The sequence below is a fragment of the Piliocolobus tephrosceles genome, chromosome 16, assembly GCF_002776525.5.
Source record: "Piliocolobus tephrosceles isolate RC106 chromosome 16, ASM277652v3, whole genome shotgun sequence".
Lineage (NCBI taxonomy): Eukaryota > Metazoa > Chordata > Mammalia > Primates > Cercopithecidae > Piliocolobus > Piliocolobus tephrosceles.
The window spans coordinates 69,120,841-69,137,879 of record NC_045449.1 but is presented as its reverse complement, the minus strand read 5'-3'; the positions used below and the strand labels follow the sequence as shown (position 1 = coordinate 69,137,879).

Here is a 17,039-nt window from a genome sequence, read left to right as displayed (position 1 = left end):
CCCCTGACCCCAGGGGTCTCACCTGAGCTAGACCTGAGGGACCCACCAGCGTAGATGGAGGAAGGCTGAGGCCTCCCTTTGCCAGCCACCGCCCTGGGTGGGCAGACCCTGCGGTGGCCTTACAGACCGGCCACAGGTGTTTCTTAGCAATTGACACATTTTAATACAAACCAGTCTACATTCATTCCTAAAAGGCTCATTTCCAGTAAAAAATATACACCAGTAGAAACTTCTCCCAGAACTGGGGCAGAGGCTGAGGAGACCTGGGCCAGATACCCCGAGACTGACAGCCAGCCAGCTTGAGCCAGGCACAGGAAGAGGCTCCAGGGCGAAGCAGGGCCCTGCTCCATCTTCAGGTTCAGGCGGGAGACTCCCCCGCAGAGGGAGGGAGGGGAGGCACTCGGGGCCACATCCAGGCAAGCACCACCACCCTGCCCTCCACGGCAGCCTTGGGAGTTGGACATGTTGGCCAAGGCTGCTGCTGTTGCTTCTCCAAAGAAGGTTCGCTTCAAGGCCATGTCCAGGGACCCACAAGCAGAGGCACTGGGGGGCAAGGGATCCCCAAGGGGGCAGCCCACAGGTGAGGGGGTTGAGGGCCCCTCTAGGGAGCGCCTGAGGCCATACATTCAAGAGTGTCCCTGGTGAGGCCCAGAGAAGAGCCAGGACTGGCCAAGGGCCCAGGCCGTCAGCTCCTCCACAGTGAGCCCCAGGGCCCAGGAAGACAGCGGGGTCTGACACAGGGAGCTGGGCTTCTAGTGCCACGGGTGCAGGAGCAAACCCGGAAGCATTCATGATACCAACTCCCCTGTTCAGAAATGGGTCTGGCTTTAGCCCCAGGGATGGGGCAACTACGGCCACCACAGCCAGTGGCTCAGAAGGGAGAGTTCATGCCCAGCTTAGTTTCAAACTGCAGCTTCTGTCGCTTCTGGTAGCGGACTCGGACCCTGGTGGGGCAGGAGATTAAAGTACAGGTTGGCAACGATCCTTAGACCGGGGGTGAGGGCAGGACAACAGAGAAGAAGGGAAAGGTGGGGGAGTGTCGCCAAGGGAGTGACTGGTTTAGGGAACATGCCTGAGCCCAGAGGGAGGCGCCCTGCTGACAGCTCACCGAATCTCATGTAGCTTCACGATCTCATTGGTCACCACCACAAGGACCAGGGACAGGCAGCCCAGGAGCCATGTCAGCAAGGGCACGTCCTCCAGGCCAAAGTGGACATGGCTGTCCCTGTGCGTCCACAGCTGCAGGTCCACGGCCGTCTGGACCACCTGACCCAGCAGCCTGCGGGAGGCAGCGGCCCCGTGTGAGCCCTGACACTGCCTGCTTCCTTCCCTGCTCTTCCCGGTACAGCAGTTAGCTCAGACGGCACAGTTAAACCTCTGGCCCCAGTCCTGCCCTCCAATCCTAGCCCTGCAGAAGCCCCTCTCCTCCCCAGCCCGCACTCTGCCCTCCATCCTAGCAATACTCACACCACAGGCACTGTCACGGCCCACCAGAGGTTGGTCAAGGGGCTCTTTCTCCACAGGGGCTTGGTGCGATGCACATGGGTGATGGAAATGAAGACTGGGGAAAGTGGGGCGATGTGGGGGTCAGAATTCCACAGTGGGGCTCCTCTCCCACCATCATCTGCACCCTCCCAGGGAGCCCTCTCACCAGTGTGCAGAACAATCAGGGCAGCCGTGAGCTTCTGAGCCGACAGCAGTCCGTTGGCAAAGTCCTCAAACCAGGCTGGAGCCCTGTCGTCATTGCTGCCAAAGTGAGGCATGGGCTCAGCCCCTCTGGGGCCTCAGGGAGGTAGGCTGGGGTGGGGAGGGAGGAAGCCTTGAGGTGAGGCAGACGGTGGGTGGATCTCTGGGGCTGGGACCCACCTGGGCAGCATGATGGAGGAGCAGTTGGTGAGGTTGCGGGCCCGGGAGCTATCACAGAAGCTCTGCAGTGTGAAGCCAAAGCAGATGAGGCACGAGCTGATGGTGAGGCTGAACTTGAGCAGGAAGCAGAGCAGGAAGTAGTGCTGGGTCTGCCGGGGAATAAGGCCAGTCACTCCTGGGGCGCACAGCCCCTCTGCTGGTGCTCCTGGCTCTTCCATGTACTCAACAGGCTCTTAGTAAATGGTCAGGCCTAGGGTATAGGGAGCTCACACCCCAGCAAGGGTCTTTCCCAGCTCTGTGCCGCCACCTCCTCTTTGATCTGGGGGAAGACTAGGAACCAAGTGTCAGCTTCCCAGTTCTGCTGAAGTCTCCCATCCAGAGCCTTCCAGATTAACCCCTCTCTCCTCCCCCAACCCTGTCCCTTCCATGCTCACTTGCAAGGCTCACAGGGTCTGCTTCGCTTACCTTCTTGGGAATGGACTGGAGGTTTTTCCCTGTTGCCATAGACATGATGGAGCTATGGGGGGGCTTCCCCAGCAGAGAGATGCTGAAAAGCAGAGATCACATAGAGGGATGGTGACAATGACCCTCTGTCCCTCAGTTCTCACAGAGGGAGCCTCTAGGGAGTCTTGTGTGTGAGGTCGAGTCTGGCGAGGGGATGGAGTAAAACAAAGGCTGGGCGGCAGTGGCTCACACCTGTAATCCCTGCACTTTGGGAGGCCGAGACGGGCAGATCATTTGAGGTCAGGAGTTCAAAACCAGCCTGGCCAACATGGCAAAACCCCAACTCTACTAAAAATACAAAAATTAACCGGGCTTGATGGTGGGCACCTATAATCCCAGCTACTCAGGAGGCTGAGGCAGGAGAATCACTTGAGCCTGGGAGACGGAGGTTGCAATGAGCAGAGATTGTACCATTGCACTCCAGCCTGGGTGACAGCGTGAGACTCCATCTCAAAAAAAACAAAAAGACAAAGGGGGTTCCCTCCATGCCTCCTGCACCAGAGGAGGTGAGCCCTGAGCAGTTCCAGAACCTTGGGCTCCTAGGGCTGCACAGTGACATCCAGACACCTTCAGCTTGGGCTTGGGGGGTGGGGAAGCTGCATGGCATCTCACCTGAGCAGAGGGTAGCAAAAGCAGGACAGCCACAGGATGTCAGTGGTACTCAGGAGTGGCGGCAGCTGGACCAGGCAAGAAAGGAACTAAACCAGGAAAGAAGCCAAGAGCCACAGTTCGATTCAGGCAAATAATAAGGGCATAGGAGCCCCCGAGCTCCCTTGCCCCAGGCCCAGATAGATGCTCACATCCTGCCAGAGGGAAGTGGGGCCGGAGGGAATACTGTTCTGCCAGTGAGTGTCATCTCCAAAAGCCTAGGGGCTTCGCAGGGCTCTGGGGGCCCCTTGACTGTACTGCTACCCCCAGCCTCCCTCCTCAGATGTTCAGCTGGCCCCTGAGTGAAGGGGCGAGTGGCACAGGGGTGATGCCTGTGCGGGCCCCACCTCACCTGGATGACCACGAGAGTCAGCTGACACTGCAGCAGGAAGAGGAAGCACTTACGGATGCCATAGGTGGCGTGCCGAGCCTAGGGACCAAGAGGGACAGATTATGGCTGGGTCTGCCTGTCCTCTCCCAGGCCCAACAGGTGACACACTTCAGCCAAGAGCCAGACTCCCAGGATGCTTCTGTGAGGGGAGCAGAGGCGAATGTTACTGCCTGGGAGAGCCCACTCGGAGGGCTGGGGCATGAGGTCCCCCAAATAGGTCCTGTGCTGTTACTCCCACCCCGGGCGGGTCCTGCGTCTCTCCTCCTTTGCCTGCCAAAGCACCCACCTGTTCGATAAGCCGGATGATGCTGATGGTCTCCTCCTGGCGAAAGGTCAGGGAGCAGGGCAGGCTGTTGAGCTGCCCTGACAGCTGCAGGGGAGAAAGGCCATCCGAGGCCTGGGCCATGCTGGTGCTGGTGGCGTAGCCAAAGGTCTCCCAGGAGCAACGGGACGGGTACAGGGGATCCAGGGCAATGCTGCTCAGGGTGGGAGACACATACCCTTCAGCTGCATCTCCCACAGGACTGGGCACCCCAGCCTCTTCTCCCCCCGTGCCCAAGTGCATTGGTCCCAGCCAGGGGACGTCGGCCATGATACACACCCCCAGCCCCATGCAGGCCCATCTGACCCTCTGGTGTGGGAGGTAGAGGCTGGCCCGCAGGCTCCAGGGTCCCGCCCTGACCTGATGTCACTCTGGAGGAAGAGGCAGCTGTTCCGCAGGTTGGCAGAGCTGCCCAGGCAGCAGGTCACCTCCCCGTACTCTTGCATGATCTTTATCATCTCACACATGGCTGAGGACAGCATATGAGGGCGCAAGAGTCAGGCAGGCAGAGCGCCATGTGGGCGCTGGGCAGAGACCCATGGGACAGGACAGCAGGAGGCAATGGGAGGTAGGCCCCTCTTTGAAACAACCCCACCCCCAGCAGCGGGATCATGTGAACATTGGCACTTCTGACTCCAGCCCACAAGATTCCCCAGCTGACCCCAGCCCAGGTTCCTTCACTCCCTGCATGGAAAACCTACATCCCTCCAGAGCCCACAGGGTGCCTGGGCCCAGGCAGAGCTCAGCCACAGGGACCAGGCTGCCCAAGTACCCGTGGCCACAGCACTCACTCTCCGGGGTGCAGTCAGTGAAGAGGGGCACTAGCAGGGGCACGTTGTCAATGTTCTGCAGGTGGGGCCGCACTTGGTGGATACCCCGGGGCAGCTTAGCCTGGAGAAAGCAGAGATGCCAGTGGCTTCAGGATGGGGATCAGCATCCCTCCATCCCTCCCCTTCATGTACCTGCCCACTACCTCTCTACCTCTCCCCTGGACCAGCTATGGGACCACTACAGGAACAGGTGAGACAGATCCTGCCATCGTACCCGGTTGGAGTCCTCCAGGAAGCTGGGGATGTCGCTGTCCGTAGGCTGGAAGCTGATGAGGTCCGAGTGGCCCTCCTCCTCCATGAGGAGGAGCCCTTCTGCATCGTCTCGGGACACTGTGGGGACAAAAGCCTCTCCCTCACCTTGGGGCCAGCCTTCTGGGGCCCTGTCCTTGCCCTGCAGATGGCAGAGAATTTCCTGCCTCTGTGTCCACTCCTTCCTGCTGACTACTGTTTCCCACAGGGACATCACAGCCATTTCCCAAGGGAATGTATTTATCTGGAGGGCTCTGGGGAGGCTCTTCCTGGCTGTGGCTCTGAGGAGGGGAATCCTCCCACCGCCACCCCGTCCCCACCCCACGCCTTTGCCCTTACCCTGATTCAGGTCATCGTGTAGGGAGCCTGCATGGCTCGGGCTGGAGGGGGGGATCTCGGAGCCAGGCATGTCACCATTGGGCGTGAGGGAGATGTGGCAGTTCCAGCCCGTCTCCAGGCCCATTTTTTCTGCAAACACCTGTGAAAGGCAGACAGCCGTGAACATGTGGGTCCAAAAGCCCATGGGAGACAGAGTTAGTGGTGGCAGAGGGGATGGCTCTCCCCACCTTGCTTTTGAGCTCATCCTCCAAAGAGAAGTAGACGAAGCGGATGCAGGCGTTGACGAGCCCGTCGATGAGGCGTACGATGTCCAGCCGGGCCTGGTACTGGGAGGACACCATGCCCATGAAGATCTGGCCGCTCAGGGCCTGCATGCAGTCTTCCTTCTCCAGCACCTCCCCGATCCCTTCTTCAGGCAGGACACACAGGACACAGCCCGATCAGGACACCCAGGAACCAGCCCAGGGCCACACACACAGATGCCACACCCAAATCAAGGAGCACACAGGCCCCAGGGGACCACACACAGCCACAGATGCACACAGCCAAGACACACGAAGGAGCCAACAGACACAGGAGAAAAGACAATGAAAGGTATGCATCAGTCAGGTGGCTGAATCCGAGCTGGGAGCCATGACAGGGCATGGCTTCAGCTTCTGCCCAGCCCTGCTGCAGGGCTGGGGAACCGGCCCCACCCTCAGCAATGGCTTCAATTCACGGTCTCTTGGGTTGAAAAAACCCGGGAAGTGTGTCTGGTGGGAATGGGGTGGTGTGGTGGAGCTTCTGGGCCCCTCTGCACCAGCGGGGTGAGAGACCTGGTCTCCTGTCTGATTCTGCCAAGCCTAATGCTCTATGAATGCTGCTTGGTAACTTCCCAGGAAAGCACTCTGATACATGTTACCCACTTGAGCATCATAACCAACCAGTGAGGCAGGCCAAGTGGGCACCCGCTGATAAGGGAGGAAACTAAGGGAGTCCCCATGTCACTGGATAGAGTGCCGCACTGGCACCCCAGCCTGGGGCTGCGGCCCCTGCACCCTTTGCTGTGGGGGGTGCCAGCGCCCTACAGAAGCCCTCCCTGCTCCTGGGCTTCTGCAGCCCAAGGGAGCCCCAGCACCAGCCCCGCTGGACAGACGCACGAGGTACCGTCAGAGCTCCAGCTGCTGCGGCGGGCGTTCTGCTTGATGGGGATGGTGCTGGGCAGCTCGCACATGGTGAAGATGCTGCTTTGGCCAGGCACCTGTACCAGCTCGATGCACTTGCCATTGAGCTGAGAGGACAGGGCGCAGTTCATGGGCTTGTAGGCGAAGGCAGAGCAATACCCAGACAGGCAGGCTCGCTGGTAGAAGTCCAGCACTTTCTTTCTGCCAGGGAAGCAGGTGGAGGTGAGGTGAGCGGTCCTGCCTGTGAAGGGCAGGTTCCCCGGCAGCGTGTCTGCTCTTGCTGCTGGCACATGCTTCCTCACCCACCTGTCAGATCCCGAGAGAGGGTAGATGTCAGCTCCGTCCCAGAAGTCTGTGCAGGCTTCTAAGACCACATCAGCGGTGCCATGGGACAGCATCTGCTCTGTGCCTGGGGGGACAGAGTTCAAACCCTGAGTGTCACTAACTAGCCCCCAGCCCTCACTCTGACCTGACAGGCAACACACTGCCGTCCTGGAAAAGGGCGCTGAGGAGCCCCTGCCAGAGGAGGAGACTCCCTGGGACTCACGATCAACAAGGGTCTGCAATGCCACTGGGCTTGGAATGCAGACACCATATTCCCATCCTTTGGACAATCCCGGCCTCTGGAGTCAACACCATCCCAGCCCTGGTCCCCAGGTCCAGCCCCTGCCACAGTGGAGCACTTGGAGTCAGTCTACTTTTCATCTGCCCAGGCCTCCCTAGCAATGGGTGGAGCTGGGTAGAGCCCCCCCTGCCAAGCTCTGGAGGGTCTGGCCTGATGCTGGCCGAGGTAGCCAGGGCTCACTGGTGGTGGTGTCTTTAATGAAGAGGCTGATCATGTGGCTGAGGGGAGGCCGCCGCTTGGTGACACAGGAGAGCCGCCCCAGTGATGTCTCCTTCATTGTCTCAGCACTGGGGAGGCGGTACAGCGCCAGGTGGTTCTCCTGCTTGAAGAGCTCCTTGGCCCCAGGAGTGAAGCCTGCGGGGCAGGGAACAGGAACTTAGGGCCATGCCATGCCAGGTCCATTAAGTCCCATGAGGAGTGGGTACTGGACCTCTTCTAGGAGGCAGGTCCAGCCAGCCATCCCCTGCCACAGGGGCCCATACCAATGAGGCGGGCAAGCTCGCAGAGGCCCCAGGGCACATGCACGGGCAGCACGGCACTGTGGCTCTCTTGCAGGGCGATGTTGCACAGGTGGTCGGAGAATCGGCACAGGCGCTCGGTGACGCTGGCATTACACAGATTCAGCAGCACATTGAGGCCCAGGGGTTTGAGGGAGGTGAGGTGCAGCTGCCAGTTGGAGTCATCAAACTGGATGCAGGAGGGGTTCTGCTGGTCCTGGGACAGGCTCAGCATCTCCAGGTGGTAGTCACACACAAAGTCCTCTGCTTCGTAGGGGTCGCTCTCCATCCCGGGCTGGGGCTGGGTCTGGGGGAAACATGGACGGGAGCCTCAGCCCGGGAGAGGGTGCGGGGAAGCCAGCACTGGCCAAGGAGGAGTCTTGTGCTTGGTCTGGCCCCAGCACAGACCAAGGCTGGGGAGGTCTCCTGCCCCTGAAATGCGCCCTTCCCAAGAGAGAGCTCCTGCTCACTCTCTTCCACTCCCTTCCCTCCTGAAATCCGCTTCCTGTCCTTCTTGGGCTCCTGTCTGCTTCTGGGAACTATTAATATATCTCATGACACTGGCAGGAGCCAAAAAGTGGGGTGGTCAGACCAAAGAGGACACAGTTGAGGGATGTTTTGTGGCCAGGGAATATCTCTGAGAGGGAGCCCCGGGCTGTGTGTGTTTGGAAGGTTCCAATAGGGACACCAGTGCGACCACAAGAATGGAAGGGTGGGGGAGGCTCCGCCTACTTCGCACCAGAGACTTGGGGAGGGCCTCAGGGGCCACTGGCCTAGGCTGGAGGTGCTGGGATGGAGGGCAGAGACGCCTGCTCTTTCAGACTCTGTGGTACCAGGCTGGCCAGGGAGGCCAGGACGGCCTGTGGCTGAGGGCGTGGCTACCCCGCGCCACCTCCTCCCCTCACCTTGCTGGGCTCTTCTTCGCCACCCTCGGTGTCCCTGCTGAAGCTCACGTTGGAGCCAGATGGGTGTTTGCTGCGGCTGTGCGCTTTGTGGTGTGAGTAGGGCTCGGGGGGCTTGGGAGCCTCGCCAGGCCAGTCGCCACGCTCCTGCTCGCTGGAAAGGTGCAGAGTGTTGTTCAGGGAGCCAGCCAGGAGCGCGTCTCGTTCATGGGGCTGAAGAGAATGAGGAGCACAGGCTAGGACCAGTGGCTCACATGGCCCGGGGAGGCAGGATGCTTCTAGGTCCCCTGGCTGCCTTGTCTTCACCTCACCTTCCCAGAAGCAGATCCTAATGGTGCTGAACCCTCCTTCACCCTCCCAAACCTCACCCTCCCTGGCCAGGCTCCAAGGCTAAATAGCCTGGCCCAGAGTCGGGCCCATGGGAGCCGGCCGTACCTCCTCCTCTACCTCAGGATGGCAGAAGGAGCGGGTGGATAGGCCGTCAGTGAGGTCCTCATGGCTGCTGTGAGGGGGCTCCACCTTCCCGCTGAAGAACAGTACAGTCTCTGGGCTGGGATTTGGCCATGACAGGATCCCCTGTTTGTCCACACAGCATAGGACCTGCATGGAAAGCGTTTGGGATAGGAAAGGAGCCTGGCATTGGCCCACCCTGCCCAGGGGCCATTCAAGCAGCAGGTGGGCAGCCCAGGCGCAGCCAGAGAGCAGGGCGGGCACAACAGGCGCCTCCCTGCAAGGCCCACCCTCACCGTGACGGAGCCCAGGCTGTGCAGCAGGCTGGAACTGTGGCTCAGCGTTGGCGACGTCCCCCGGAGCACCCTCAGGAAGTGGCCCCAAATGCAGCGCAGCATTTCCTGGTGAGAGAGAGGAAGTCTGCAAGGCCATTTAGGGCTCGGCCTCATTTCCCTGGAGATGGCCTCTAGGGGGAAATCCAGGGGAGCACCACGAAGTTGGGGTGGAAAGGCACTTCTCCAGGGCAGAGCGTGCACACATTATGAGAACAGGCCCAGGTTATGTCCACATGTAACGGGTGGACATGGGGTTCCAAGAGCCCGGTTGGAGGCTTTAAGGCCAAAAACAGGGGAGTCCCAGGGTTGTGGCTCTAGGGACCCGCAAGAGAAGCCATCCTGGGTCAGCGTTGTACCTGAGAGGAGACAGCCTCCGTATAGCTGCTGAGCGTGTCCTCTGAGAACTTAGCCAGCTGCACGGAGAGAGGGTGAGGTCCTCAGTGAGGAAAAAGCCGCCTTCACACAGGTCTCTCCAAGCTGGCAGAGGTGGGGCCCACACCAGCGGGGCTCCCAACCCCTTTGGTAAAGGGCCCGGGCCGTCCTGACTCCCCACCTGGTGGAAGCCAGGGTAGACTCTCACCCACACCCAGGGCCTGGCCTAGGGGCCCTCCTGGAATGCAGAGGGCCCGAGGCCTGGAGAGCTGCCCAGGCTGACCAACACGCCGAGCCCTGGACTTCTGCCCCTGTCCTCTGGCACCGCCAACTCCCTCTTTTTGTTCCTGTCACTTCCCCCAGACGCCTTGGAAGAACCTACCAGGGAGCTGGGTGAGGCCTTGCTCATCTGGGCCAGGACACGGGCCTCTCCACAAGCGGTTGCCAGAACCCAGAGGACTGGAAAGAGCAGGGGGAGGATGGGCAGGACGCCATTCACCTGGGAAGGAGTGGACCACACAGACGGCTCTTGAGCTCTGGGCCTGGGGAGGAGGGAAGGGAAGGGCTGCCCTGGCCCCACGGCCATTCCCTGGGCAGGAAGGGCCAGCTCTCTCGTGGGCAGGAATGGAAAAAAGGGAAAGAGGTGTCTTTCTTTTTTTGAGACGGAGTCTCGCTCTGTCGCCAGGCTGGAGTGCAGTGGCGTGATCTTGGCTCACTGCAGCCTTCGCCTCTCGGGTTCAAGTGATTCTCCTACCTCAGCCACCTGAGTGGCTGGGACTACAGGCGCGCACTACCATGCCCAGCTGATTTTTATTTTTATTTATTTATTTATTTATTTATTTATTTTGAGACGGAGTCTCGCTCTGTCGCCCAGGCTGGAGTGCAGTGGCCCGATCTCGGCTCACTGCAAGCTCCGCCTCCCGGGTTCACGCCATTCTCCTGCCTCAGCCTCCCGAGTAGCTGGGACTACAGGCGCCCGCCATCTCGCCCGGCTAGTTTTTTGTATTTTTAGTAGAGACGGGGTTTCACCATGTTGGCCAGGATGGTCTCGATCTCCTGACCTCGTGATCCACCCGCCTCGGCCTCCCAAAGTGCTGGGATCACAGGCGTGAGTCCCCGTGCTTGGCTGGAAAGAGGTGTTCTTAAGCTGAAGCTTAAGGGGACCTCTGGGCTGCAGAGAGGGAGGGGACAGCCAGGATACTAGGAGAAGAGCCAGCCCTGCGGGTCGGAGGGAAGCATGACAGAGAGGACAGGGTGGTCCTTGCCTGGAGCTGCAGGAGGGTGTACTGCCAGGAAGTGACCCCTGGGGCACTGAAGATGAAGCGCAGGGCATTGGTGATGAGGAAGCCGGCCTGTTGGGAACAGCAGAGGCATAGCCTTGACCCCACCCCTCTAGAGCATCACAGGCACTGCTGTTTTCCTTCCTTTGCTACTCCACAGGCTGGCTCGCTCTGCGACCCTCTGCATTCACTCCCGCTCATGTGAGTGGCCCAGAGACTCCCCCGCCACGTCCAGCCCTCTCCTCTGCCCTGTGCAGCCCCGTGCAGCCCTGCTGCACGCACCAGGACCACAGGCACAGCATAGTGTAGCATCACCGACTGCACTGTGAACCGCTCATTGTCCAGGGCAGTGACTGGTCGGGACAGGGCCATGTCCAGGCACCACCTGCAGAAAGAAGTGACTGTCAGTGTCACTTGGCAAAGAGGCCAGAAACCTACAACTTGGGAGGATTCTGGGCTTCTCTGCCAGATACCGCTTCTTCAAGCACCGTGAGTCCTGCAGTTCCATGCTCTGCCCTGGCCCTAGCCCATGTTCACCTCCAGAGCTGTTCCCTCAGTGTAGAGATTGGGAGAGGGCACCACCCAGTCTAAGAATTCTCACAAGATGCTAAAGACAGGAGCTTAAGGAGATGCCTGCCCTCAAAAGAACCTCGAGATGAATGGGACCCCTTCCTTGTCATCTCATCCCCCTCTTCACGGAAGGCACCAGGGACAGCAGGAGGCGGGGCGGCACCCCTACCTGATGTTGTCAATCACAGGGGTCTCAAGGACACGGAAAAGCCGGTGCTGCTGGGGGCTCTGTGGCCCTCTCTCCACTTCTCCCCGGGGTGAGGGTGGAGGGGAGAAGGGGGGGAAGAGGTCTCCTGGCTCCAGGACAATGTGCTCATCATCCTGCAGGCAGCAAGTGGGAGAGTGGGGGCAACGAGAGGGTCCTATCAGAGGCCACTCTTCCTGGACAATTCAGCTAAGTACAGACATTCCCTGGGGTTAGGCGCCATTAGCCCAGAGTCCACTGGGGCAGGGCCTGTGGGACTAGACTCTTAGCGAGAATAAAGAACAGCATAGGGGCCTGGACGTGGTGACTCACACCTGTAATCCCAGCACTTTGGGAAGCTGAGGCAGGTGGATCACCTGAGGTCAGGAGTTCGAGACCAGCCTGGCCAACATGACGAAACCCTGTCTCTACCAAAAAATACAAAAATTAGCCAGGTGAGGTGTGGTGGCACATGCCTGTAATCCCAGCTACTAAGGAGGCTGAGGTGGGAGAATCACTTGAACCCAGGAGGCAGAGGCTTCAGTGAGCTAAGATCGTGCCACTGTTCTCCAGCCTGGGCGACAGGGTGAGACCCTGTCTCAAAAAAAAAAAAAAAAGCAGGGTGGAGGAAGATGTCCCAGAGCCTCTGCCAAAAAGCCAGTGAGCTGGCCAGGAAGCTTCAGGATGAAGTCTGAGGACCCTCCCATTATTGCCTGTGGATGCTCCCACTGCATTTCTAGGGGAGAAGGAAAGCCTCAAGTTACCTTGATCCCCCTCAGAGAAGCAAACGATTCCTGGCCAGGCCTCAAAGCTATGATGTCTCCTTCAACCAGCAGGCTGACTGGCAGGTTGACCAGGTGTCCGTCTCTGTAGGCCCAGTGCAGGGACCAGGATGGTGCAAAGGGCATGTGGAGGTCTGGATACATGGCACTGGGCCACTGGATCTCCCTGCCATCCCTGAGGGCATCTGAGGGGAATGGAAAGAGGGAAACAACCCTCTCGGCCATGGCCCTGCACCCCAGTCAGATACAGCAGCACCTCCGGAGCACTGTCTGCCCACTTCCTCTCCCAGGAGGTCCATGGCAAACCCCTCCACTCGTTCCAACACTTCCCTGCTTTCAAGGACGCCTCCCTTGTAAAGCCCTACCTGGCCACTCCAGCCCCAGAGCCTCTACCTCCTCTCAACACCTGGAGCTGTCATTCTTTGTACCCCCATCCCATTCAGATACACTTCACAAACATTGCGGAGGGTCTGTGAGGGGTGCAAGGTGGAGACAACAACATGGCTCCTCAAGGAGCCTCAACCCAGTGGGGCAGATGAGACATATGGACAGATAACTCCAAACAAGGCAAACACGGCTAAGCATGAACAAAGATCCCTGTGCTGCAGGAGTCCAGAGGAGGGAGCAAACCGATTTGCTGGGGCGATCAGAGATGTCTTCCTGGAAGAGGAATTATTGGGGATGGGCCTGGAAGAATAGTGAGATTTTGTCAGCGGGAGATGAGTGAGGGAGAAGCTCACCAGCAGAGAACAGTGGAGAGAGGCACAGAGGCAGAGGCTGATACACAGCGGGCCTAGGACTGGTGAGTAGTTTGAATGTAAGAATGAGGAGGAAGAGAAGAGGCTGGAGAGGAAGGTGGGCCTGTGTTGGAAGCTCTGGGAGGCCACGTGTGCCTCTGGGATGGCTTCAGCCACTGACGCTCCTGGGCAGGAGACTAAGCTCTGGAAAGCAGGGCCCGTCTTTTGCCATCAGCATTGCACTCCCAGTGCCTGGCACATGGTTGCAATTAACCATTTCAGAATGAAAGGACAGACTCTCACTTGGCATCTAAATGTCCACTACCCAGGTCTGTTGGAGAAAGTCTCATGAGCGGGTGCTGCTTCTCGCACAGCATCTGCCCTGGACATGCCCCTGGACAGCAGGAGCCACCGTCCCTCAAAAGAGCCTCAACAACCCTCAATCCGCAGCCAAGCTGCATAAACACCGCCTGTATGAAAGGCCAAGCAGAAATCCAAGCAACTCTCTTCCCTTTTGGAACTGGGCTGCTCCATCTCAGGCTCCCAGCGCCCTACCCCACCGCAATTCCTGCAGGTATCTCTGCCCACCTCCCCATGTCTCCCAGCACAGTACACCAGACAAGATGGACTTGAACGAGAAAACTTCAGCCATCCTCCTGCCACGTGAGAGGTCTTCCCTGTTAGTTTCCCAACACGAGCCAGCCCGCAGGCCCACCTGCCACCGTTGGCCTTCCTGCCTGCCCAGCCTCTGCCTGGGCACCCACCACCATCCCACAGCTCTCACTGCCCTGCTCAAAAGAGGGTGGGCATCCTTTTAACTCCCCAGATGATAACAGCCCCTGCAAGGCCACAGGCAACCCGTCTGTGCTGGGGTGCAGGAGGGGAGCCCTCAGGGCTTTGATATGTCCGGTCCTCTTTTCCCACCAATATTCCTGCCCTTGACTTCACCTTGGATTTGGTCAATGATCCCTCGCAGCCTCCGCTCTACCTCCTGACGCTTCAGCCGGTCTTGCCGCCCGATGAGCACAAGGTTGAGAAGCAGCAACAGGAACAAGGCCGAGGCGTTCACCAGCCCCACCCCACGGCTGGCAGGAGGAAAGAGAGGGGTACCCACAGGGAGTGAGGGCTTGCCCACCCAGCAGCCCCTGGGCCACAGCTCCCTCCCACCCCAGTCCCTTGTGGAAAGTGTCCCGTTCTGGTGCCCTGACACCAGCTAGGCCTCTGACCCCAGTCAAGGGACTGAGGAGGTTCCCTTACATACCAGGAGCAGCTTGGGGGTGACAGCCCCCCTTGGAGCCCTGGCCGTCCCAGGTGTTGCAGCAGGACGGACAGGACAGCTGGAAAGGTTGGGGAGCAGCCTCTGGGTGCATACCTCCCGGCCGGCTGGCCCCCACAGCAGCCCAGCAGCAGCAGCACAGCCAGTAGCATGAGTGAGGCCCCCGGCCAGTGGAAGCAGGAGCAGCGGTTACTGTGGTGGAGGAAGCTGCTTTTCCACACCTCCTGGGAAGGGACAGGGAGGGGACAATGTCCCACTCCAATCTGGCCGCCTCCCCCAGCACCCTCCCCAGCCCTCATGACCGCCTTGGTCCCCTCCCTTTGACCTTGGTTGGCCTCCATCCTGTTGGGCTCCTGCAGCAAGTAGGCTCAGAAGCCACTCTCAGGGGAACCCTGGCTTCTTTCTGACATTTCATGAGGCCTCAGTTGGGTCACACCATCCAGGGTGACAGTGCATCAGAGTCCTGAGAAGGGGCCTCCCACTTCCCTGCCATCTCAGCCGGGCCCTGGTGGTCCCGAGAAAAAGCTTCACCTTCCAGGTCAGACACTTCTTCCGCTCCCTGAGATGTCCTTCCAGCACTGCCTCCAGCTGCTCCTTCAGGACGCTGAGGGCCTTCCGCGTGGACAGGCCCAGGGCCGAGGGAGGCTCGCCCTACAGGCAAGCAGGAGGCGTTGGGCGTCACTGCCAGGCCGAGGCTGTGCAAGGCACGCGGGCCCCAACCCTCCCCTTCCCTGGCCCTTCATCCTTCCCCTCCTCTGGGATCCTCACATCTCTTCCCCTACCAGCTCTGGCCCCTCAAGTTGTGACCATGTCCATCTCCACTAAATTACAAACTGTTCAAGTGCACAGCCTCCTACCCTACTCTTTACAGCCAAGTTAAAAAACAAAACAACTTTTTCTTTTATTCCATGTTCCCCAACTCACTTTCCCCACTACCAGCGAGCTCCCTGCCCACCCAGCCTGTGCTCACCACTGATCCCCCAATTTATTGCAAGGGGGCCAGCCTTTGATTGTATGGACAATTTTATTTTTTTTAGATGGAGTCTTGCTTAGTCTCCTAGGCTGGAGTGCAGTGGCGTGATCTTGGCTCACTACAACCTCTGCCTCCTGGGTTCCAGTGATTCTCCCGCCTCAGCCTCCCAAGTAGCTGGGATTACAGGCACACATCACCACGCCTGGCTAATTTTCTGTATTTTTAGCGGAGACGAGGTTTCGTCATGTTGGTCAGGCTGGTCTTGAACTCCTGACCTCAAGTGATCTGCCCGCCTTGGCCTCCCAAAGTGCTGGGATTACTGGCATGAGCCACCATGCCTGGCCTAAAATATATCTGTTTTTAAATGGAAAGAGGGAAACTAACATAGAGATGCTATCTTTTGGCCCGGCGTGGTGGCTCACGCCAGTAATCCCAGCACTTTGGGAGGAGGATCACTTGGGCACAGGAGGTCAAGGTTGTAGTGAGCTGTGATTGTGCCACTGCACTTCAGCCTAAATGACAAAATGAGGCCCTGTCTCAAAAAACAACAAAAAAAGAGATGCTAGCATTTCATTGTTCCTAGGAAAGACATGAAGGAAAAAACCTTCAAACTCTGTGAGTGACGGAGGGAGGGAAGAAGGGGGCAGGGAAGGAAAAAACCCACCATCTTCTGTAACTACCATTTCATGAAAGAGAGGATATTGTAACACTAAAATATTAGAAAAAAAGGTAGCGGCCGGGCACGGTGGCTCAAGCCTGTAATCCCAGCACTTTGGGAGGCTGAGACGGGCGGATCATGAGGTCAGGAGATCGAGACCATCCTGGCTAACACGTTGAAACCCCATCTCTACTAAAAAATACAAAAAAAAAAAACTAGCCGGGCGAGGTGGCGGGCGCCTGTAGTCCCAGCTACTTGGGAGGCTGAGGCAGGAGAATGGCATAAACCCGGGAGGCGGAGCTTGCAGTGAGCTGAGATCTGGCCACTGCACTCCAGCCTGGGTGACAGAGCGAGACTCCGTCTCAAAAAAAAAAAAAAAAAGAAAAAAAGAAAAAAAGAAAAAAAGGTAGCTATTCCCAGGGCAGGACTGTGCAGAGGCACACTCCCATCTCACCAAGGATGAGTGGGACACGGTGTGGATGGGGTAGACCCCTACGACGCAGGGACCAACCACATCATCTTAAGCGACCTTGTGGCCCAGCCTCTCCCTGTCAGGACTCCCCCATTCCTGGCTTCTCTCCTGTTTTCTCCTTTGACTGTTCTTCCCCATCCATCTGCCCTACAGGCCACCTAGGACACGTTACCAACCTCTGTAGGTTTCCAGAGCAACCTCATCCACAGTCATGGATCACTTGCCACCAACAAGCCTACAACTCCTATTTTACTTCAAGTCTGACCACTACCCTGAATGTGGATCCGTCTGCTTAATGGGCCTATAGCTGCTTCACAGGGACCTAGGAGTCAATATGTCCAAAAACCTGAACTTGGGCCAAACATGGTGGCTCATGCCTATAATCCCAGCACTTTGGGAGGCTGAGACAGGTGGATCACTTGAGGTCAGGCATTTGAGACCAGCCTGGCCAGTCCAACATGGTGAAACCCCGTCTCTACTAAAAACACAAAACTTAGCTAGGCATGGTGGCGCATGCCTGTAATCCCAGCTGCTTGGGTGGCTGAGGCATGAGAATCACTTGAACCCGGGAGGCAGAGGTTGCAGTGAGCCACGATCACACCACTGCACTCCAG

At 58.6% G+C, this 17,039-nt stretch overlaps 1 protein-coding gene across 10 annotated transcripts in view; it reads right to left on the bottom strand.

The window, feature by feature from the left end:
• Positions 1-139: 139 nt before the first annotated feature.
• The window catches only part of TMEM94 (transmembrane protein 94), a 46,319-nt gene continuing 29,419 nt past the window's right edge, over positions 140-17,039 (bottom strand). The window contains exons 3-32 of one of the 10 annotated variants that reach the window (XM_026456800.1): positions 14,854-14,973; positions 14,419-14,546; positions 13,995-14,131; positions 12,292-12,494; positions 11,513-11,664; positions 11,056-11,158; positions 10,759-10,845; positions 9,876-9,992; positions 9,478-9,534; positions 9,083-9,187; positions 8,772-8,936; positions 8,340-8,549; positions 7,420-7,741; positions 7,118-7,291; positions 6,619-6,721; positions 6,296-6,513; positions 5,377-5,558; positions 5,150-5,288; positions 4,776-4,891; positions 4,523-4,622; positions 4,092-4,200; positions 3,696-3,885; positions 3,371-3,448; positions 2,983-3,068; positions 2,332-2,413; positions 1,867-2,015; positions 1,652-1,746; positions 1,468-1,561; positions 1,109-1,279; positions 140-944 (exon numbers count right to left, since the gene is read on the bottom strand). In XM_026456800.1, coding sequence (XP_026312585.1) covers positions 872-944; positions 1,109-1,279; positions 1,468-1,561; positions 1,652-1,746; positions 1,867-2,015; positions 2,332-2,413; positions 2,983-3,068; positions 3,371-3,448; positions 3,696-3,885; positions 4,092-4,200; positions 4,523-4,622; positions 4,776-4,891; positions 5,150-5,288; positions 5,377-5,558; positions 6,296-6,513; positions 6,619-6,721; positions 7,118-7,291; positions 7,420-7,741; positions 8,340-8,549; positions 8,772-8,936; positions 9,083-9,187; positions 9,478-9,534; positions 9,876-9,992; positions 10,759-10,845; positions 11,056-11,158; positions 11,513-11,664; positions 12,292-12,494; positions 13,995-14,131; positions 14,419-14,546; positions 14,854-14,973 — 4,065 coding nt within the window. In that variant the 3' untranslated portion in view covers positions 140-871. Of the gene's footprint in view, positions 945-1,108; positions 1,280-1,467; positions 1,747-1,866; positions 2,016-2,331; positions 2,414-2,982; positions 3,069-3,370; positions 3,549-3,695; positions 3,886-4,091; positions 4,201-4,522; positions 4,623-4,775; positions 4,892-5,149; positions 5,289-5,376; positions 5,559-6,295; positions 6,514-6,618; positions 6,722-7,117; positions 7,292-7,419; positions 7,742-8,339; positions 8,550-8,771; positions 8,937-9,082; positions 9,188-9,477; positions 9,535-9,875; positions 9,993-10,758; positions 10,846-11,055; positions 11,159-11,512; positions 11,665-12,291; positions 12,495-13,994; positions 14,132-14,307; positions 14,547-14,853; positions 14,974-17,039 lie in introns of those variants that run through there. The other 9 variants (XM_026456794.1, XM_026456795.1, XM_026456796.1 and 6 more) reach the window with 9 other exon arrangements.